The following is a 24,066-nucleotide window of genomic DNA, read 5'->3' as shown; positions in this document are numbered from 1 at the left end:
GACGCACAGTACTATGTGTTAGGCGTGCATAGCTTGTTGTTTAGTGTCAGTGCGACACCTAGCGGTCAGATGTGGTGTTAGCAGCATTAGCAATGACAGATCTAGAAGTCACACGCTCCGTTTATCAGTAGGCATAGCTTACCTGTGTTATGTAGGGACAAGTACAGTATGTATGTGACCATTCATCTGTTTAGATTATTTCACAGTGTAATATTAGGAGTATGTTGTGTTTACCACTTGTTTTCCATTTTTCAATAACCTGGGTAAGAGGTGTCACATAGATATCAGGACTGTAAAAAAAACAAAAACAGTCGGCGCTAGGAGTGGGTGACACACGTTTGGACTTTATACCATTAATGCAATTGAAGAGCAAGGGGTCTACTTAGTTGTTACAATGTAATAATATCCTAATGCAGGAAGGTTCTTAGAAATCGTCAGAAGGCTAATTATTGCTGCACAGGGCTTGGTATCAGGAATTGTGGGGCTCAGGACTGACAAAATGGGCAGGGACACAGATGTGGGAACTGTTGATAATTGAGCTACTACAGTGTGCATACCTCCCAACTGTCCTGATTTTCCCAACTGTCCTGATTTTCGCAAGACAGACACGTTTTCTAACTATCCCCCCTGTGACATTTTAAATGCAGCACTGGTCCTCCAGACAATTGGAGATCACATACCGGCAGCCATCCCCACTGTTGCCGCTATAATATTTATTGAAATGTACACATATACAAATTATTACCAGTTATTTATATAGTGCGCACACATTCCTCAGAGCTTTACGGATAATATATGGCCAGTCATATCAGTCCCTGCTCCATGGAGCTTACAGTCTATAATCGCGTTCATATGTCTGCACAAAGATTTCCATTAAGGTTCATTTTGTTTGGAACGAAAAAGTGTGGGAGGCCGGCCCTAATGGAAACCCTAGTACTGCAGAATGAAGTTACCATTATTATTATTATAATTAATTAGTTAGTTGCAACAAGAACTCAGCAATTGCGCTATGTGGTAATTAAACTCTGTCTCTTGGGAGTATAATATTACCTAGTAAAAAAGGAGCAGATAAGAAAATATCAAAGCAGCAGCACTCACCGCCGGGCCATATACACTTAGGTGCTGAGTTCCAGCCTCACAGATGTAATCCAATGGTTTAATATGCTGCTAATTAAAATGACAGATTTCCATCTGCCTCATGATTTCTCAGACAGAGAGCCCTTTATAAATTATATAGGCCCTTATTCTGAATCGTGCGGTACGGCCCGCGTGCGTCCGTACCGCCGATGTTTTCAGTCTGCACATGCGCAGAGGTCAATCTGCGCATGTGCAGCCCAATTCGCCGCAGACGTAGTTCGTCCGCCGCAAAGGGGGCGTATAGGGGCGTGAGGGGCTTCATACCCTCATTTCCCTATGCATACGCCCCGCGTTTCATGGGCGTTCCCATGCAAACGCGGGGCGTATGCATGCTAATGAGGGTATGACGCCAGTGATGGGGGCGGAAAGCTGACGTCGCCGGATGTCAGCTCTCAGCCCCCATACAAGCTATCACACGGACGATTGTCCGTGTGGTCTCAGCTTGCGGGACCTGGTGGGGCGTGCGGCCCTGCCTTCGATGGTCGCCGACCATCGAATGCAGGGGGCAGCTCCCACCATGGTGGAGGCGTACGCCCCACCATTTTCTTGCGGATCGCCAGCCGTCCGTGTACGGACGGCCGTGGCGATCCGTATCGTGGGCGGGGATTGGTTTGTGCGGCCGGAGCACCGTGTGCGGCTCCGGCCGCACAGATCTGAATAAGGGCCATAGAGAGCTCCTGAGTGCAAAAAGTCCCCAGAAAGGCTCAGAAAGGCAATCACTTCTTCATATTTTAGGATGCTGATGGATAGAGTTCTGCACTGGAGCTGGCAATCCCAATTCTGCAGACTGCTGACACTGAGCATACATGTAATCAACTGGTCAGCCGCAAGCTGTGAGAGAAAGTGCCAGTTTATTTAGAAATGGGTTTTCAAAACTTATGGTTTTATTTCCGATTTGGTCTGCCATATTTAAAAAGGCAATGATAACAAATGCAATGTTTACATTTATGCAACTAATCGAGCTTCAGTGGATGTGGCTCATGTCCTACTGTATGTCCAATTCGAATGCCAACGAAATGTGCCCCTGAATTGGATCAGTGGTGGCAGGGGCATAACTAGAACTTTGTGGGCCCCATAGCAAAATCCTGTAAGAACACCTTACACCACACACACACACTGGTGTCACTAAAATACCCCTTAGTGGGAAAGGAGAGAGAGTAAGTGGGTGAGAGACAAAAAGGATATATGATCCATGTATATATAAACCAGATTGCTTCTTTTCTTGAGGAAAGGGATAGTGGAATTGCAGCCTTCCAAGTAAGCAGAATATTACATTGTTCAGCATCAAGGATATACTATATAGGTTTTTCAATTTGTTTTGTGACAGTGGAGATGGGAGTGTATAGCAATGAGTGCTGCAAGAGAATCCGCTATGTCATGTTGTCACACCAGGTTGAGGTTTTCTATAAGAGGGGGTGCCATGCAAGAGAAAAAGGAGATAAATAAGTGGTAGCACCTTGTGGAACATAACAGAGGCTCTAGGGTTGCCCACAATTTGAGCAGAAGGTGGTTTGTAATGGACATATAAAAGCTAGGTACAGTAGAGGCACTGTGGGTCAATGCAGAGGCATAACTCTGGGAGGCAATGGATTAATCTGCAATCAGGCTCCTGCTTCCAAGGGGGTACCTCTGCTCCCCTGAGAGTCTGAATCATTTAATTGAAAGCCTTTGATATCTCTTCTGTGGCTGACTCCCCCCTCCTAACATAATTTTTGCAAGTGTCACAACCTGTATTAGAACCCATGACCTGATTTTCTAGAGACAGACACCTTACTGGTTGAGTTATATGAGGGGCTCTCTCTGGACAACTGGGGAGAACTTACGCCACTGGGTAAAAGCAAAATATGTTCTTAATATCCATATAAGAGGGAAAGTGCCATAATGTGGGTCAAAGGGAAAGAAAAGACCCAGCCTAAATCTATAGGGTAAACACTGCCTAGGTGGAAAGTTTGGATGATGCCATGATAGGGAGAGGAACTGGATGGGGTAATATTTCTACAGTAACTGGTTCCTGTTTTCATCTTTTGTCTTTCCTCATTACACCAATGGTAGCTGTACAGAAAAACTAGTTCCCAATTACTACTTTACTCACCAGCAGCTGCAATTATTAGTTCAATATTGATTAAACATTTCCCACACATCTTACATTGCAATCTCATTTACCCAGGCTTCAGCACAGATGATTAAATCAAAATAACTCCGGTATTAATGAAGGCACCTGTGCTTAAGCCAGATATCACTAAAACCTGCACTGTTGGTGTGCCTTGAGGACAGTGTTTGGGAATGCCTGCCATACCGTACATTACTGAGTAATACAGTAGGTCAGCCGTTTATATGAATTTATATAAATTCAGATTTCTCCCCTTTTCCTGTTCCATAGTGGATTTTGAAATATCTGCGGTTTGAAACAAATTGGTGAAAGTAATTAAACCTGCTTTGTTTATGTCAGGATATTTAAACTAATTCACCATGTACGTTTTCTTCCTTCTTTAGCTCTCTCTCGGAGATAACATACCACATATTTTAAATTATGTTTGCCTCACTGTAGTGTGTGCTGTTATTTAATTTTTGTTATCTAACACACTTTTGTTTGTATCTATGTTTTACAATGAAATTTGTTGTAACTCAAATCTTATGGCAATTTACATATCAAGACATTGAGACTTAACCAAATCCAGTAGGCCAAAGCACCTAAAAATTATTCTGTAGGTTTCGGTTCCCCAGGTCCTCCATTTTGTCTAGGAAGGAGAGGATTGTTGATTTATAGCCACTAGTGCTGGACAATGATGACATTTTGTCATCGCGATTAAGTGCATGTATTTTTTGCGTTTAATTGGGATGAATCGCATTGTTAGGCACATAAGTGCTGCTTACCTACATGATCATTGCCAAAGGTTCCATGCTCTTTGCCAGGGGGTTACATGCTCGTTGCCCAAGGGGAGTTAAATGCTCTTTGCCCAAGGGGAGTTAAATGTTTTTTATTGTGGGAAGGGGGAGCTGCACCGCAAATATGCTGCATTCATTCCTATTATAGATCCACAAGTTGCCTGAAAAACATGAACTGTTGGTAGATCTTGAGGATAGGTGTGACCACCCCTGTTTTGGGATATCTCCTGTGCATGTAGAAGCTTTAAACTGTTTTTTGATGGATCAAGTATACATTCCAAGGTATCCTTGCCAGTAAAGTATCAGGTGGTGAAAATTTTGTATGTATTATTTATCTCAATAATATACAAGTATGACATACGTCAAAAGCAGTTGACCTTTCTAGCACTACTAAATAGCAGCCTCAAACAGAAGACAAATAGTCAATGACGAAAGCAAAATGGTGATATGGATGGCACGGAGATGACAAAATAATAATAAAAATAAATATATAATATGGGAACTTTTGCCGAGGAACTGTCCTTCTCCCTCACTTTCTATATTCCTTCTTTCCTTATTCTTGTTCTTTACTTCTCTCTAGTTTTGCCCTTCCTTTTGCTTTTCTCTGCCTTTACTATTCTACTGGTTTATTTGTCTGACAGCAAATCAGTCTCTCTTGGTTCTTAAGCTTCATTTTATTTCTTCATTTATAGGTTTAAAATTCGTATATTTATGTATGTTTAACCACATTATTGATATTCGTCTTTACTGATATAATTTTGATATACAACTATGTTTTCAATGTATGGATCTCTGTTTATGCTACCATATCCAATATATAAGATAATAAAACAATCCAAACAGTTCAATTACTCTGAATGGATGTTAATATTTTGAATTGAAAGGTTCCAGAGTAATTGAACTGCTTGGACAACTGATACACTGTTAGGCAGGTATTCAATACTTTAATTCTCCTTAGGTGTCCTAGGTGCCCTCCTTACATGGGTAGACAGAGAGGAGATTCACTGGAGCTATTATGATAACAACCCCAGAAGAATACAGGCGGCACTCAAGGGTCAAATGGAAGGTATCCAAAATCCAATTTTATGGCATCAGTGTTACAATACAGACAGCGTCATGACGCTGTCTGTATTGTAACACTGATGCCATAAAATTGGATTTTGGATACCTTCCATTTGACCCTTGAGTGCCGCCTGTATTCTTCTGGGATTGTTATCATAATCTCCTCTCTGTGTATATATATATATATATATATATATATATATATATATATATATATATATATATATATATATATATATATATATTTAAAAAAAAAATATTCAATTATATTCATGTGCTGCAAGGACATGAATAAAAATAGCATGCCCCTTCACAGAAAAAAAAAATCTGATTTTTCACACCAAAATAAAAATAAAAAAAAACGCTTTATTTTCAAAGATCATATTCCAGTTCTCCAGAAAAAGATGACGAATGTAAAATGGAGAATCCGGGGGAAAATCACTGGAGAAAGCAGTTCTCCACTTCAGCATTGAATACACTCTCGGCGAATTCCACTAAAAACCCCATTGAAAACCACTGGCGAATCGCGGAGAATCACAAACAGAGAATCGCCAGACATTCGCTCTTCATTTGCAGAGAATTGTGTCCATTGAATAGGGCGAATTGTTTTTTCTGTGAGAAAATTCCCTGTAAACCCGGCGAATTGCCTGATTCCCCAGAAAATATGGCGAATCAGAGGCATTGAATACTGGCCTTAGAATGAGATGACTAAATTGATTCTAGCAGAGGAATCCACCTACCTAAGTTGAGCATTGTTTTTAGTATCATAGATTTCCTTTTTTTTTTCTTTTTGTACTCTTAGCTTCCCCAGTATCCCCCCTTTTGCTTTTCGCATAAATTCACATACCTTTTATAATATTTTATTATTTCCCCAAAGGTACACAGTAAGTGAAACTATATTTAAATTACCAAAATGTTGTAAGCCTACAGCACACTCCACACAAGTTGCAATATGGCCAAGATTTTTTTTTTTAATTATCAAAGTACAAAATCATGATATTACTTTTCATTCATTATTTGTAAATGGTCAGTATTCCTTCATTGGCTAATGATTCCAGGAGTTTAGATTCAAAATCTGCATTGTGTACACCGGTCCTTCGGAAAGCTCCGGCAAATCTGTTGTTTTCCCAATAGTGGTGCCAGTTTCCATTTTGGTCTGCACCAAAACCAAACACTGATATCTAAAAATAATATAAAACATCCATTATTATAAATCACTCTTGTAAAGCGGTAATTATTTACAATATGCATTCTAAGCTCCATATGTTGCTCATTAACACTTTAAGTGCCAAGTGAATTTGTCAAAATAGGTGTGAAAATTATCAAGCAAAAATTTTTATCATCATTATGAATTTTTTTTTACACCTTTTTTTATTTGAATTTATATAACAAAAGGGTACTTGTTTCCTATCTGGGCGCCCGCTAAGTTAATTGCGCACCATGCTATTCTCCGTATAAAAATCGGATCGCATCGCATCGGATACCACAAATACACATACACGATATTGAACGATGCGATGCGATGCGATTTGATTTCCCATAGGAAACAATGTTAAATGGATCAATTTACTCAAATCAGCATAGGGAAGAATGGTAAATGGGCCAGAAACCCCAAAAAAACCCACAGAGCAGTGGAATGTCCCCCCCCCCCAAAAGTAGTTGACGCCACCCCGCCATCAACGTGAACCCGAAGCGAGGCGAGCGCAGCGAGGCGAGCGCAGCGAGCCCGCGAGGGGCGGCGGTACGCGTCCTCCGACCTTTTCATGCCCTACTATCCACTAGGGCGTGGAGTGAGAATAGAATAGTGTGGCGAGCGCAGCGAGCCACCGAGCCCGAAGTGTGGCGAGCGCAGCGAGCCCCGCGAGGGGACGCGGATACCTTCACAGGTAAACGCGTCCCTTCGCGGGCTTCCCAGGTGTCCGCTTCGCCATGGACACCTGGGAAGCCCGCGAAGGGACGCGTTTACCTGTGAAGGTATCCGCGTGCGCTCGCCACGCTTCGGGCTCGGTGGCTCGCTGCGCTCGCCACACTATTCTATTCTCACTCCACGCCCTAGTGGATAGTAGGGCATGAAAAGGTCGGAGGACGCGTACCGCTGCGCTCGCCACGCTTCAGGTTCACGTTGATGGCGGGGTGGCGTCAACTACTTTTGGGGGGACATTTCAATGTTCAGGGGTGTTTTTGGCCCATTTACTATTGTTCCTATGATAATTTGGCTAAATTGAGCCATTTCACATTGTTTCCTATGGGAAATCGAATCGGATCGCATCGCATCGTATACCATCGTACATCATCGAGTACCGAATCCGATGCGATCCGATTTCATTACGGTGCCGTACGTAGAAAACCTGGGCGCCCAGATAGGAAACAAGTACCAACAAAAGTGAGTGACGCTGGCATTTTTAGCGGATATTATGAACATCTCTGAGATGTTGACACTCAAAGGGTTAACACAATAAATACAAGTATTACCATAGATTAAATAATTTTCCCCCAAGCTACTGATTAAATTTACACACATAGGAAACATTAAACTAAAGTATTAATACAATATTTGTCTTTATGAATTAAATATACAATTGCACGCCCTCTTCACCTTAATGAAGGTGTTCCACTAACTCTGCTTCGGCATATTAAGTGCTTAATTCTAATTTTTTAGATTCTAACAGCAGGAAAAGTACAAACATTTTAATTGTTAAAAAATACATTGCGTTTTACTACTTTGCTGCTTTTATTTTTTTTCATGTTGCACATAATTATCAGACAGACATTGATGGAGGTAGGGCATGGCTTTCTGTATGCACACTGTATCGCTTGCATAATATATGTGTTGTCTTTAAAAAAACACACAAAAAAAACATCTGTTTATTTGTTTGGTTAAAATATGTTGTCTTTTAAACTATCATGGATTAGTTAATAGGAGCAAGTGCGGAATAGAACCATTGTAAATCTATCGGATGAGCTTAATGGTTCAGTATTTGCTTTACTACACAAGTGAATGTTTTACATGGAATAAGGAATTGTACATTAACCAAATATTGTGTATGCATAATTGTATTTGATTGGAACCATTTTTTTCAATGGTGGTCATATTTTGGGTATTGGTGATACTTTTAATTTGAGGCTGACAGATCACAGGGGTTTTTGTCAGTAGCGTAAGTTTGCCCCAGTCGCCTGGAGGCATGATAAATAAATATATATTCCTCTCACTCAGACGTGCATACACACTTCTCACTCAGACGCCCACATACACACCTCTCACTCAGATACCCACCTCACTCAGACGTACGCACACACATACACACCTCTCACTCAGATGCCCACATACACACCTCTCTCAGACGTGCGCACACACATACAACCCTCTCACTCACGCATACACACACATACACACCTATCATACAGATGCGTGCTTACACATACTTAAACACACACACAAACACCTTATGTACTTAGACGTACACACTCACACACATGCCTTTTTTCACGCAGATGCGCACACACACACAACTTTTACTTAAAAATACACACACACACTCCCATTTTAATTAAACAAAAACAACATTCCCTACAAAAAAAAAAACACACACACAAACACTCACAAAAATTCTGTACAATCCCAATGCTGTCAACACTTAAGACCCCCATCCCACATGTGCCACACACACAGAGCAGCAACAGTGCTGGCACTGCCTAGCTGCAGGCTGCAGCTATCTCCCCGACTGAAGGGAATCTAGACACTACCATCTCCCCCCATAAAGGAGCAAAAGAGTTCCTCATCTACAGCGTTCTTCCCGGACAGCTCTCAGCCTTGGAGGAACTGTATGCTGGAGCTCCCCCTGGTGTCAGCCAGCTGCCGGCTCACTCTGTGTGAAAATGAATGAAAGGAGGAAGCTGGTGTGCCGCGTGACACCGCTCCTCCGTCGGCTGAGAAAAAATATTTTAAACTGCGGGGATGGATCGGCGTCGTACCAGGCGCCGCGCCAGCCGCCTCTCCCGCAGAGAAGCCATTCCAACATGGCCGCCGGCTCCCAGGGCACAGTGAAGGACACGTGCCCAACACATGTGAGTGTCCTGGAGACCCCCCAGACACCCCTCACGCAGCCTGAGCTGTTCCACTCACAGTCCCAGCAACCACAGGCAGCCCCACTGCATTTGAGGACATGGTGAGGGCTATCCAAGAAACCATTAACCCTATACAGGACGCACATGCTGCTAAACTCCAGCAGGCAGTCCAAGACATAAAATCGCAGCTGAAACAAGCCACTAAAAGGGTGAATGCTAATGAAGCACACATTGGAGAGGTTTTTTAAAGCTGTGTACACACAGGGGCGATAGGGGCTGAAATCGCTGGAAATATTGTCGCTGGCGACCATATTGCCAGTGATGGGAGTGTGCCCTATTGATAAATCGCCTTGTGCGCGCTCCCATTTTCATAGTGTGACGAGCGCAGCGAGCCACCGAGCCTGAAGCGTGGCGAGCGCATGCAGAATACATGTAAAGTAATCCGCGTCCGCTCGCCACGCTTCGGGCTCAGTGGCTCGCTGCCCTCGCCACAGTATATAAAGTCAACTCCATGGGTAGTTGGATAGTGGGGGTATGAAATCACCCATGGGTGACTATACAATTAAAAATCGGGTCTTTACAATGAAAAATCGCATCGCATCGCATGCCTTAAGTAGTGGCATGCGATGAAAAAAATCGGGAGCCCAGATAATACACAAGTACCAATATATCTCCCCTGTGTGTACAGGGCTTTAGATATACACTCTCTTAAAGCTACCACTGACACGTTGCAGAAAACTGCATACCAGATGCAGAACAAGCTCGACAATTTGGAAAATCGCTCGAGAAGAAATAACCTGTGCATCATAGAGGACTCCCTGAATGTCTCAAGGGACCTGCTTTATACACCTTTCTGATAACCACACCCCCTGCATTATTACACGTAGAGGAGGCCTGTGCGGGCATGATAGTCAAGAGGGCACAGCGGCGTAACTATAGCACCGCAGCCCCCGCCACCGCGGGGGGGCGCTGTGCATGTGGGGGCGCCGGGGGCTGCGGTGCTATAGTTACACCCCCCCAATCCCCCGCAGACTTACCTATCTCGCTGGTCCCGGCGGCTCCGTTCTTCTGCTGAGGACCACCACAAAATGGCCGCCCCCATATAGCACACAGTTCTCTGAAACTGTCTGCTGTATGGGGGCGGCCATTTTGTGGTGGTCCTCAGCAAAAGAAGAACTTGCGATAATTGCGCATGTCCAGAAGACCCAGCAGCCCTTAAATCACATCACAGGGACAGGCTCCTTTGCAATATTTGACTCTGTGGGTGCCGGGTGATAAATTCAGCCGATATGATTGCATTATACTGTACAAATCTGCCCATGAGTGCTTTTTCAAATGGGCCCCACAGACAGAAAGAGAGAAGAGAAAGAAGTTAAAAGAAATGAAGATAAAATAGTAAAAAGAAAAGGGTTAGAAAAACAAAGTAAAAAAGAATTAATGAGGAAAGAAAGCATGAGAAAGAAATGGTGAGAAAAAGAATAAGAAAGAAAGAGAGAGAAAGGGACTCATTTATCAAGCAATATTTGTGTTAAGTCCACAAAAAGACCCATTTCAGGAGCTAGCTTCAAATATTTGGTATACACGGAATGTATGAAGGAGGGGTTAGGTGCAGGTATCTGTGATACCTGCTGTGTTCCCTCCATTGACATAACACCTAATTTACCAATATCAGGAAAGTAAAGCATTCCTGATATTGGTCCCCGCTGCTACCATCTAAAAGAAGCTCATGGGCTGCAGGATGCAGTTTTGGCAGGGTTCACCAACCTCTGTGCATTGCGGTCGCGAAGACCATGCATGTGCAGATGGCTCTTACAGCACATAAACAGGATGGGCTCATTTCAGAGCCTATATTTCTGCAGGTGTCATGTGGTACATTCACCCACATGATCGCATTATGAAATGCAATTTAGAAGAAAAAAAAGGACAAGCTCAAGGCGAGTCGAGCAGCACTGTGAATGAAGGACAATACCAGATGATAGGAATTGTAACAATTTTACTCAATAAAATAACATGAATTGACATAAATATCAATAGTACAATAAATAATACAAAATTGAATGAGGGGGGGGGGGGGGAATAAAAGTAAATTGGAATGAATGCTTTTAAAATCAATAGCCAGGCCTTGATGGATAGGTGTGGTGTGGGCAATGAAAAAGTTATTGCTGTTGGGGGGAGGGTAAGTGGACGTTACCAGATGTTGAGTTTCAATTCTTTCCGAATTTAGGCAAGATTGGTGTCCTGACGTTGTATACGGTTTGATGGATTACCGCTGGAGGGAAAAGGATGAAAAGGATGACGCGTTTCACTGCATTCCTGCAGCTTTATCCTTTGATAAAGCTGCAGGACGCAGTGAAACGCGTTAGATGACAGTACCAAGCCTTGGATAGTGTGTGCGGACCATCATTGTGGTGTGGACACTGTCTTTTCCACTAACCACTGTCTTTTCCACTAACCTGAATATTGGCGGACACCGTGCACAGCAGTTTCAGGTGACCACTATGGATGCCATTCTCCACCTGCACCAGTGAGTCCTTAACTGTGCACGGAAGCCTTTTCAATACCTCCTCCCAGTGCCAGCATTTGGGCACATTGCTCCGAGGACTCCTCCGGTGATACAAACGACCCTCTGCTCACCCCAATTGGAGGACTGAATATTCCAGTGAGCATCATTTCATCCTTTTTCCTCCAGCGGTAATCCATCAAACCGTATACATCGTGAGGACACCAATCTTGCCTAAATTCGGTAAGAATTGAAACTCAACATCTGGTAACGTGCACTTACCCTCCCCCCAACAGCAATAACTTTTTCATTGCCCACACCACACCTATCCATCAAGGCCTGGCTATTGATTTTAAAAGCATTCATTCCAATTTACTTTTATTCCCCCCCCCCTCATTCAATTTTGTATTATTTATTGTACTATTGATATTTATGTCAATTCATGTCATTTTATTGAGTAAAATTGTTACAATTCCTATCATCTGGTATTGTCCTTCATTCACAGCGCTGCTCGACTCGCCTTGAGCTTGTCCTTTTTTTTCTTCTTATTGCAAGTGGGGAGTGACTACCCCCATATTTGAGCAGCTGCTTCTTTGGGGATACAGTCTCTGTTTAAGCGCCTGAGTATTCCTAGTGAATAATTGTTGTTTCTGAAATGCAATTTAGTCATGATATTAAGGCAAGATAATGTGATTGTTAAATGGACCTGAGAGAGAGAGAGAGAGAGAGAGAGAGAAAGAAAAAAAAGAAAGAGTAAAATGAAGAAAACAACAAATGTAAAAAAAAAGTGAAAGAAAAAACAAAAAAGCAAAAAACAAAGCTATAGAAAATGATAGGAATAAAGTATTAAAGAAAGAGAAAGTGAAAAAGAAAACAAGAAAGAAAGACTGAAAAGAAAAATAGTAAATGAAAGTAACAAAAAGAGAAAAATTGAAAGAAACAAGAAGGAAAGAAAGAAAAATAAACAAATAAAAACATAACATACATAATAAAGAAAGAGACAGGAAAAAAACAAAGACAACAATACAAAAGAATGAAAGAAACTAAAGAAAACAACAAAATAAAATTAAAATAAAGAAATAAAAAAAGCAAATTTAATTTGTGGTTTAATGTTATTTCAAGGTGCAGTGTCTAACCACTGCCATATTTTCCGCTTTCCTTTGTAGTCTAGGGGCATATTCAGTTCCCGCAGGCCGTACGATGAACAATGGGCTTGTTGCAGTGATCGGAGCTATTTAGTTGCTGTGGTAGTTTGTTTGTAAATTCCTGGTGTTCAAACAGAAATCTAAGTAGGTCTTGCCCTTACCACAGCCAGCTTGTCAACCCATAGCACTTAACATGCATTAGCTGCTGGTTTAAAAAATTGGGAAAGGACTTAAAATTAGAAAATTTATTTAAAATGAAATAGCTTCGGTTTTTACAGTTCAATGTTATTCTTCTGCAGTAAGCCTGGGTCTAATTATATATTTTCCACAGAATCAATTGCCCCATGAATGTATGCTATTTAGGCGTTTGCATCTTATTAATTATATGCACTATATACTATTTACTTATAAGTGGATTAGAAGTCACTATCTTTCCTAAGGACCTAAGCTATCTTAATCCTTCTCTGGGGTTGCAGCACAGTTCAAAATTCAAATAGGGGAGATACACCAACTGCCAGTCAGTTTGGAATGGCAGTTGGTGTGGGTTTCCTATTTTAAATTTTGAACTGTGCTGCAGCTCCACCTCTGGTGCCCCCACTGGATGTACTGTAGGGTAAGGACTGGCAACTCTTCACATTAGGAAGAAGTAAAGTAGCTTGACAGTGTTAATGGTGCATTATAATATCAAAAGATGTATATTAAAAACATATTGCAGTATAGCACTAATTGGATTTACTCACCTCATCACATATATGTAATGCAAAGATGAGTGCCAGCATTCCAGTAGATGGATATTTCCCATGGTGATTGGTCCAGTTATCATGAATATATTTGAAAAAAGATGGATTAAATATTAATACCTGAAAAACATACACAAAATAAATGGATTAAGGTGTGTGTGTGTGTGTGTGGGGGGGGGGGGGGGGGGGGGGGATCAAATTTTTACAGAGATCTGCTTTTGTTTTGTTTTTATATAAAAAAATAAAATAAAAAACTACCTGCAAATCTGTTTTTTTTTGTACCATATCAAATAATGTGTATCATCATATTGAATCATGTTGCACTACTGCCAAGCTCAACTTTAATTTTTCAGGTAACCATTTATGAGAATAAACAACAATATTCACAAAAATCTATTTTATTAAATAAATGTGATTTTATGCATATCATGTTATAGGTAGTTTTATTGCCCACTCTCCACACAGGTCTTTCAATATGTTATAGTAAGTGGTGGGCTGATTCTTCTGTATTCAAAAAGAGAGCAGTTGGTTACATGTATTGTTTATTAGTTACACATTTCTGTTATCTTATGGAGAACTCCCAAGTTTCCCAATATGCTGATTAATAAAATCATCACTCAATATAGTTACTGTAAAATAGGGATCAATTGTTAAGGGTTAACTAGTTAGGAATACTGAGTAGGTCGATCCATCCATCCTCCTTCAAAAGAATTTAACATTTTGCTGAAATGGTTACCCTGTTTTTTTGACATTATTACAAGTGCCTTAATTCTGTACTTAGAGGGGTGTATGTTGCATCGTAATCACTTCTGCACTTTTACCATCATTGCAATCAATTTTGCCTATCTGATGGCAATCCTAGTGAATTCCACACAAAATCACATCTAATGCTACCTATTAAAAGTCTAAATAATGATGGAAGAGCATTTTTACTTAGAAGGACTTACATTAAACACATTTTGGCTATCCCTTATCCGGATATCCAAAACCGAATACTCTGAAAACCTGTTTCTTTTGTTAAATGTTTTTTTAACCACCAGCACCTAGATTTTTTTTTTCATTCTCACCTGGTCCCTCTGCATCCTTCTTTAGAGGCATTCCTGGTGCCAATGATGCATTGCACCGGTGAGGTTACCAGCGCAATGCATCATTGGGATTGGGGATTCCTCAAAAGATGGATGCATTGGACCCGAGGCATGCCAGGACACTGTGGATGCCAGGGGAGTATGAAAAAAATATATTCCGAAATCCGGAACATTCCCCTATCCGAAATGCTCCTGGTCCCGAGCATTTCAGATAAGGGATAATCAACTTGTACTATTAATGTAACTGCTTTACGAAAAATAAAGAAATAGTTAACATATCAAATAAATGTTTCTATTTTGTAACAGTATATACAGATTTGTCCCCATATGAACAGGATGGCGGCAGTCACAATACCAACAATGGCATCCCGACAGGAGACCAACGCTGGAATAAAGGCATAATTGAGGATGCCATCACTGGCATCCTGAAGACCATATATACATAAATATTTCCCTGAAGCGGACATGGGCAGGGTTGCCGTACCCTGCCGCACAGATTACTGAGATGCACAAGCGTATGAGACACTTGCGCATCTCAGGCAGATGGAGTGCCTCTCCGCTGGCACCCGCATGATCGCCTCTCCGCCGGTGTCCACCAGCGCAGGGGATCTGGCTGTTACCGGCACTGTGTGAGAGGCGCTCACTAGGCTTGCCGGGGATAGAGCTGCGGCTCGCGAGAACAGTACGGTGACTACGCTGCCTGACGGGGACACTACACTAACTGCGCTAGGCTGTCATTGGGCTACGCTCACAGCGTAGCATAGTGTGCGCCGTGAAACTACACAAGTACCTTTATTTTTATTTATAAAAGAACTGAATTTTGTGGTTCTACTTGGAAAAAGTATAAAAAACATAAAAAAGTTAAAAAATATTGTTTTCTAATATTGTTCAGTCTAATAACACCATAGATCTGCTGGTTATTCATATAGAGCTTACCTTGTCTTTATCAGCTTGGATAAACTGCTTCACTGGTCTGTACGTGCTTAAAGAGAAATGACAGAACATATTACCATTTACATTCATTGCTAGGCAGATTTTAATTTGTCTACATTTAAAATGAGCAAAAACGAAAAAGGTCATGCACACAGTTCTCAAAAAACAAATAGGAAAGAAAACAAATATGAAGTGCAGATGTACTAAGTCTTGGAGAGAGATAAACTACCAAAAGAAACTACCAAACGCAGACTGTAACCTGACAGTATCCGATTGGCTGGAACAATATCTACATTTTATCTCTGTCCCCCTTCTAGGTACTCCCCTTCTGTATTCTTATTTTACATTGGTCAAAGCTGTGCTGCAGCTCATTATCTGTCCGCTTTACTAGGGAAAGTAAAGTCAGACAGTGATAAGTCTGGAGAGTATTGGGGGTATTCTAGCAATGAAATCTGAATTCACCTGAATTTGTTCCAAAATGTCTGTAGAGATGTGCATGTTATTTTCTTTCAGCTTGACAGTGAGAAGCTTTGGCACTATCTTGGCACAAAAGAGAGAAAGTATATTCACTAGGAATAGTCAGGCGCTTGGTAATGAGCTGAATCCTCAATGGAAGCAGCTGCTCAAATGTGGGGGTAGTCACTCCCCACTCAAGAAAAGAAAGAAAAGGACACGCACTAGGTGAGTCGAGCAGCGCTTGTATTAATAGACAATACCAATTGGTTGGAAAAATATAACAAATTTTACTTTATTAAAATACATGCATAATTACAATATTACATAAAATATATATAAAAAAACACAATAATGTAACAGGTAGGGTGGGGAATAAAAAGTAAATTGGAATGAATGAAAATGATAGGATAGGTTGGCGTTTCCATTCCCGCTATTTGTTGAAGTCGTTACCGTGCTGCGTGTTACATGGCGGCGAGTCTCCAACCTGTTGGTCACTGACAGTGGACGAGACGTTATACAGTTTGAAGCAAAAGCATCTGGACTACGAGGAGTAGGGTATATATACCTGAGCTAGGTACACAGTCTCAACCCCTTTGATAAAGCTGCAGGACGCAGTGAAACGCGTTAGTTAATCCTCCCAGCCTCTGGATATCGCTGTGACCCCCCTCCTTTTTGCGGACACCCTTTCATCATTCATCCAAACTTTGGACACTTCAATTGGCGGACAACGTGCTCAGCACCCCAGGTGAACAACATCCACACCAGGGAGTACCATCACTGGGCACGGAAGCCACACTCCACATCATTGCTGTAATATCCACCGGGTATATCGCTTCAGAGATTCCTCCAGGTGATTTGAGCTAAAAACATAATTCTCCCACCCTAAATCAGAGGACTGAACATCATCAAGCGAGCAATTGTTCCTCCAGTGGCAATTCCACTCAGCCGCAGACATCGTGAGGACCCCCGGTTACACCACCTAGAAAGGACTCTAATACATCAATTGGTAACGTGCACTTACCCGTCCCCCAAAAAGTGATCACAATATATATCCAGACGTATCCATTGAGGCTTGGTTATTATATTAATTTTCATTCATTCCAATTTACTTTTTATTCCCCACCCTACCTGTTATATTATTGTGTTTTTTTATATATATATTTTATGTAATATTGTAATTATGCATGTATTTTAATACAGTAAAATTTGTTATATTTTTCCAACCAATTGGTATTGTCTATTAATACAAGCGCTGCTCGACTCGCCTAGTGCGTGTCCTTTTCTTTCCCATCTTGGCACAAACCTCCCTAAAATTTTTGACAGTCTGCACGATTTTTTCACACATTTCTTTCTTCATCATCTTCGACATCCTCGTGTCATTAAATCTTTTGAGCCACTCAAGCAGCACATGTGCATGTGACATGTAATCTGCCCCAAAAACCTCTGTTACCATATGGAAAGATTTGGTGGGAGTTTTGTTCCATTTAACTAAACATTTTAAGCTAACACGTTGCTCCTCTCTTGAACTGATCATTTCTATAATGCAATGTGTGTGCGCCAGACTAGGAAATTAGCATTTTGTAGAATGATCCCAGTGGCTGCTACTGTTTAAGGCATAACCAGTAGAACGGCTTTCCTGGCGATGTTGCGGGAGCGCGCAGCAGTGCTCACCGCCGGGCCATACACACTGGGTGGCTTTGAGCTGAAAGCCGCTCAATCCTGTTGTTTTGAGCAACTTTTAGCTCAAAGTCGCCCAGTGTGTATGGGCCTTTAGAGTTGTAAAAAAATGGCATGGAATCTGACAAATAAAAGGATTGTAACCCTACTTCAGCTTTTGTCATGTCACTGGCTGCTCCCTCTGTCAGGGAATATGAAAATTAAAAGGTGGCTAAAGAAGGGCCACAAAGGGAAGTAGTGCCCTGTCTGATTAGATGTTTTTTCTGTGTTTCAGCGGTAAAGCTGGTGATCATTAATCCTTTGAGTGCCAAGTAAATTTGACAAAATCAGTGTGAAAATTGCCAAGCAAACATTTTATTCATCATTTTGAGCTGTAATGTTTACCTTATATAAGAAATCTAATCTTTTTTATACAACATTTTGTTTGAATTTATATAAGAAATGTGAGCGATCGGCACTTCTCTCGGAGATGTTGGCACTCAAAGGGTTAAAACTCATTCATGCTCCCAAAGTGCACAAAATAATTGCAGCATTTTGTCACTAACCAAAGGGCTGTTTTCCTAGGAGACCATTTATTTACAATTTTTATTTATATATTAACAGTTTCTTATATAGCGCAGCATATTCTGTTGCGCTTTACAAAAGAAGACAGTTATACAACAAACTGGGTATTTACAGACAGTCAAAAGGTAGGAGGGTCCTGCTGGCAAGCTTACAATACAGATTGGCTTTATACGTAGTATTAGATAGCTCTGAGAATAGACTCTATATGGTACATGGAGTCAACAAATGTCTATTATATAAAGGTTTCATGAGATAAATGGAAGCGTCAATAGGGGAGCTGTACTAAGCCTTGGAGTGTGATAAAATGGAGAGATAACATGGCAATCCGCTCCTAACTCCATGTTGCACGATGTGTTTGAAAAATGACAGAAGCTGGATGGCTGATACTTCATCTCTCTCTCTGCATTATCCCTCTAGTAAATCTGCCCAATATGATCTCAGTTATGTAATCATGTAAAACATAGCAAATGTATATGACTTAGTAGGCAAAATTATAATATACAGAAAGTATTTGACAGACCTGTTTCTGGTTTAAATATATTTTTTTTATTTTAGACACCACTCACCGCTCCATAAGCAGCCTGCTTTCTTTGACTCGTGGAACCAGTGAGAACATACTGTATGGTATTATAAGGTGCCTTACCATTTATATACATGAGATAGTTATGGTTGGTTTAAAGTTTTCACGAAAACAGATGTACAAACCTTGTGATCTAAGGAAGGCAGTGCTAGGAGGGTATATTGTATACAATCCAATACCTGTACCCCAGCCAAAAAGCTTTACTATACAATGTTGACTATAACCCCTTACTTACCGTTTAATCTCTCCAGTTGAAAGAGCACTTGTAATCCATTTTAAATCTTTGAGTTTAAATGGGATCAAGACCAAGTGGACTCCATGGGGGAGGTGCACAGCACTTTCAGGGTACATAAAATGATGAGTTGTTCTGGAACCTACATCAGCTTCAAATCCAGATGTGCGAGCCCCATTCATTCTGTTTTATTTTATACAAAAAAAAAAAAAGACAGAAAATAAAATTAAAACTCGTACAAAAAAAAATTACCGCCCGGCACTCCAGAAACTCAAAACAACCACTTTGGTGCCCTTCCTCCCTAGCATATATAGAATATGTAGAAAAGTAGCACACAAATGTACTGCAGCAATGTACAGAGCAATGTATTATGGTGCTTCACTTCCTGCACACACAAATAAGGCCGCCATACACTAGGGTGATTCACATGCAATTTTAGTTTTTTCTTTCATGCGATTGCAGTGATCAATCGTGTGAAAAGCGTCCAAATTGCTTGTGTTAGACAGCAGGTCCGAAGAGATGCACGGTCCTGTGTGCATCACACCCGAGGCTGCGAGCTGCACCGACTACAGAAGCAATCTGTTGGGTTGCTTCCGAGCCAGGCAGGCTTGGATAGGATCACATGCAATCAAACGGGGATTGTGGCGACTTCTCTGATAGGAGAAGTCACCTAGTGTATGCCCAGCATTAGACACCAAGACCAATTTAGTACTAAGTAATTGAATCCCAAGTTTCCATGTATATTTTTGCAGAATGTTAAATAAAAATATGCACTCAGATTTATTTATATATACAAAAAATATTGACCTACAGTAGAAGGCCAAAAGTGTACTTTACATTTAAATATTATACTTTTTGTAAATAAAAATACATTTTCAATAAATCATATGATGCCAATTGTAGTTTTTCCTAATCCGCAGTGATAGTAATGCTTGTAACCTGCATGGATTGCCCTAGCTCAGCAGCAACAGGTTACTGAATTTTATTTGAAATATCAGCCACTATATTCCAGCATGACTGATCGAGTTTATGAGGACTTGTAAAGGGTACTGGAAAATGTTTTTTTTTTTTATGCTTAAACAACAGTTCACTTCATTTTCAGCTATCTTCAAGTCATCCCAGTTTGAAAGGATTCTTGTACTTTAAACTCAATATCCCAAATGGTTCATAAATAGTTTATCACAAAAGTTAAACCACAGCACCACAAAATGAAATATTTATAAAAGTATAGTGGTGCCACACAAATCTTTTTTTTTTACACAGTGGGAAAAGAAATTCCTTAATATTTAAAAAGCATTTTTCACTGCTATGTAGTTCTACCTTACAGTATATCCATGCGGTTTTTCTTTGCAGTTGTTAAATTGTTCATTTGACAAGTGCAGGAGGAATATACTTCAATTTCCAGTCGTTTCAGTATTAGTTTTTTTTTTTTCATGGATGTGCGATTAGTCTACTTCCTGACACACTGGGGGAAATTTACTAAAGGAAATTTGTAAAAAAAAAATAGGTGTATTTGTATACAGAAATACACTTATTTTTGACATTTACTATCCTGAAAATACGGCAATTCGTATACGTATTGATGTGCTATCAAAAATAAGTGTATTTCTGGATACAAATACACCTATTTTTTACAATTTTCCTTTAGTAAATTTCCCCCACTATAGGCAAAAACTTTTTGACTATAGGATCACATAAAAAAAAAAAATCACAAAAAGATATTGTGCCATGGTCACTTTACTCAACAATAATAATGAAAAAAAATAAAAATAAAACTTATCCAAAATCTCAACCCAGTATTTTTTTTTAGGTGTTTTTAGCTTTACTGGGAATAACATTTTTTTTCCATGATGAAAAAGCCATGACATAGGGGATTGTGTGAATATGAGCACACAAATGTTTATTTAGCACCTGAAATATAGTGGTAATGCATGTGGATGACGACAATTGTGACAAGACCAGATTGCTGGGCATCAAAACATATTCTATTCTAAGTGTGGATCACACAGTAATGAAGCGATACTCTCTATTAACCACCCCCCTGCAGATAGTTCCTTCTACTTAAATGACCACCATATAATGCAGAGAACACTGTAGTCACCGTCACACAATGCATAGGGCTTTGCAGTAAACTACACTATAATGCAGGGAGCAGGGGAGAAGAAAGATTTCTCTGGACACCATAGCAACATTTTGAAGGTACTCCTGTCCAAATGCTTTTAGAGAGACACCACTCAAACCGTTGTTAACTGTAAGCCCCGTAATAGTGCCCTAGCCAAATTTCTGCCAGTTCACATTATGCCACACAGCAGCCCTAATTCACAATATGAAAAAATGCCCACCGTTCATATGATGACACATTACAGTGCTCCTGTCTATACTAGGCCAAAGAGTGCCCTCCAGTTCAAATTGTAATGACCAGTTCATTTACGCCACATTATAATGAGCATTTTCAGTAGTGTAACTAGATATATTGCAGGCCACAATACATGCAACATTGAAGGTGGTTCCAGCTCATCTCTGGTCCCATAGCAGCAGCAGCACTCCCTGCACCTATGGTAGATATGCCTTTTGCAGAGATCCTCAGTGGATCCACAATAAAGCAAGCATTAGCGACTGATATATAATACAGAGGACTGTGACCACCATACAATAAAAAAGGTGAAAGTGGGACCAAGGTGGCGCAATGCAGCCTAGAATGAGTCAGCCCCCCTGAGATACTAAGAAGGTGAGAGGTATCCCCTTTTCGGCGTCACAAATATTTGTGAAGAGGAGGAGGAATTGTGCGTCCCTTATAAGAGAGTACTGTTCCTCTTCTCCATATGAGTCAATAAGAGGTTAACCAAATGACCATTTTTTTTGTCTAGATGTTTTGTTGGTCTTCCTTCTGAAATACCATGTTCCCCTCTGAATATTTTTTCAGGTATTTATATGAAAAGAATATGGAGAAGGAGACGCATATAGTGCAATAATCCTTTTTTTATTTACAAACAGTTAAAATAAGTGGGTAATAAAATCAAACGGAAAATAAATATGCCTTTCCCAGAACTGATTCCGGACAGACCTGGGATAATCCATCCATGCCTACAATGAGAATTTCCCTAAAAAGAATTCTCAACAACATCTGGTAATTACATCAGTCTTTCTCAGTCTCCCTACCACGACCCTATTTATTTTCCGTTTGATATTATTACCCACTTAATTTAACTGTTTGTAAATAAAAAAGGATTATTGCACTATATGCATCTCCTCCATATTCTTTTCATATAAATACTGGACGAAATATTCCGAGGGGAACGTGGTATTCCAGAAGGAGGACCAACGGAACATCTGGACAAAAAATGTTCATTTGGTGAACCCCTTATTGACTCATATAGAGAAGAGGAATGGTACTCTCTTATAAAGGGACGCACAATTCCTTCTCCTATTCACACAGATTTGTGGCACAGAAAGGGGATACCGCTCACCCTCTTAGTATAGGTGTGAGGACACCTAAAGGGAGGACTACCCATTGGCAGCCTAGTGCGCACGGGGAGGGACTCACAAACCTTTCAGCCCCCCCTGAGATGTCGCCACATCTCCCAATACAGATACAGAAAAAATGTAGTGAGGGCGACAAATACACAGGTACCAATGTATACAATATAGATATGAGTAGTGTGAAATGAGAAATAAATGGAGAAGTTACATCTTTTGATCCTGAACCTTGATACGTAGGAATCAGTAGAGGATATTTCCAGAGTGCAAGTCACTTGTGGTAAATCAATACATGTATATCAACTGGTGAGATATGTCCGTACTCACAATGAGCAAAAGAAAGACAGACATGTAGCGGTTTCTTTAGTCAACGCGATGATCTTCTTTGTGTGTAGATCATAAGTGAAACATTTCTCCAAAACATGTGATGTGTAAATGTTAAAAGTGAAACAAGGGGGGTAATTCCGTTTGTCTCGAAGAGCGCAATTGGTTTGCTAATGGTCAAAACCATGTGCACTACAGGTGGGGCAGATTTAAAGTGCAGAGAGATTTATATTTGGCTGAGTTATTTGGTTTCTGTACAGAGTAAATACTGGTTGCTTTATTCTTACACTGCAATATAGGTATCAGTTTGAAGTACACACCCACCCAAATCTAACCATCTGCCCCATTTTCAGTGCACATGGTTTTGTCCATTATCAAACCAAATGTGCTTTGCGAGACAACCTGAATCACCCCAAATGTGTGGTATTGTAATTTCAGAAATGCAGTAACTATAAAAGGTTTGTTAGGTGGATGGCTTGAAGTCCAACAAAAGGCTTCTCCTAACTGCAGGGGTTATCATTGGGGCTCATCATATAGGAAAATAAAACCCATATGTAGAATTGTCTCTCTCTTAAAAAACAAAAAAAGAGGAGAGGTAGAAGGAAGCAAGGAGGAGGGTACCCTCACCAGATAATTGGGGGACACCCTCTAGAAGTGTGTATACATAACTTAGACTAAGTGTGTGAAAATGGTGAGTAAACTGAGTGTGCAATAACAGTAAATGTAGTAGTATCTTTAGCAACCAGATAGAAGATACAGAATCAGAATCAGCTTTATTGGCCAGGTATATTTGCATATACTAGGAATTTGATTTGGATTGCTGTGCAAAAGCCGGGTAGGTAACAGTTCAACAGTGACGGTAGAGATATACATGAACACATACAGGTATGCACTACATGTATCCTGGGTAGGGTGATGGACATGTACAGGGGAGGGACACAGGAACATATACCCGCCGAGCTGCACAGCGCCTAGGCAGCCATCAGCGGCGCCACTGGTCGCAACAACAGATGAGCTTAAATAGAAATATAGCTTCACTTGACTGACTGGTCAGCCCAGTTTAGCCAATCAAGGAAGCACTGCTGCTGTAGAGCGCCCTGATTGGCTCCCAGGTCCTGAAATGGCAGGAGTTAAACAGGAACCTGGCATTTGGGGAAAGGAAGCCCATGTGTTGACATGGATTTCCTTCATTCCGTTTGGATT

At 40.7% G+C, this 24,066-nt stretch overlaps 1 protein-coding gene across 3 annotated transcripts in view; it reads right to left on the bottom strand.

Annotated features, from left to right (window-relative positions):
* Positions 1 to 6,030: 6,030 nt before the first annotated feature.
* Positions 6,031 to 24,066, bottom strand: part of LOC146008404 (CMP-N-acetylneuraminate-beta-galactosamide-alpha-2,3-sialyltransferase 2-like) — a 68,315-nt gene continuing 50,279 nt past the window's right edge. For all 3 annotated transcript variants that reach the window (XM_083147639.1, XM_083147640.1, XM_083147637.1), the window contains 4 exons: positions 19,066 to 19,245; positions 15,557 to 15,602; positions 13,536 to 13,655; positions 6,031 to 6,266 (listed from right to left, as the gene is read on the bottom strand). In XM_083147639.1, coding sequence (XP_083003765.1) covers positions 6,099 to 6,266; positions 13,536 to 13,655; positions 15,557 to 15,602; positions 19,066 to 19,245 — 514 coding nt within the window. In that variant the 3' untranslated portion in view covers positions 6,031 to 6,098. The remainder of the gene's footprint in view (positions 6,267 to 13,535; positions 13,656 to 15,556; positions 15,603 to 19,065; positions 19,246 to 24,066) is intronic.

This window comes from Crinia signifera, chromosome 6, assembly GCF_055691185.1.
Source record: "Crinia signifera chromosome 6, ASM5569118v1, whole genome shotgun sequence".
Classification (NCBI taxonomy): Eukaryota; Metazoa; Chordata; class Amphibia; order Anura; family Myobatrachidae; genus Crinia; species Crinia signifera.
This window is presented reverse-complemented; position numbering and strand designations above follow the sequence as displayed.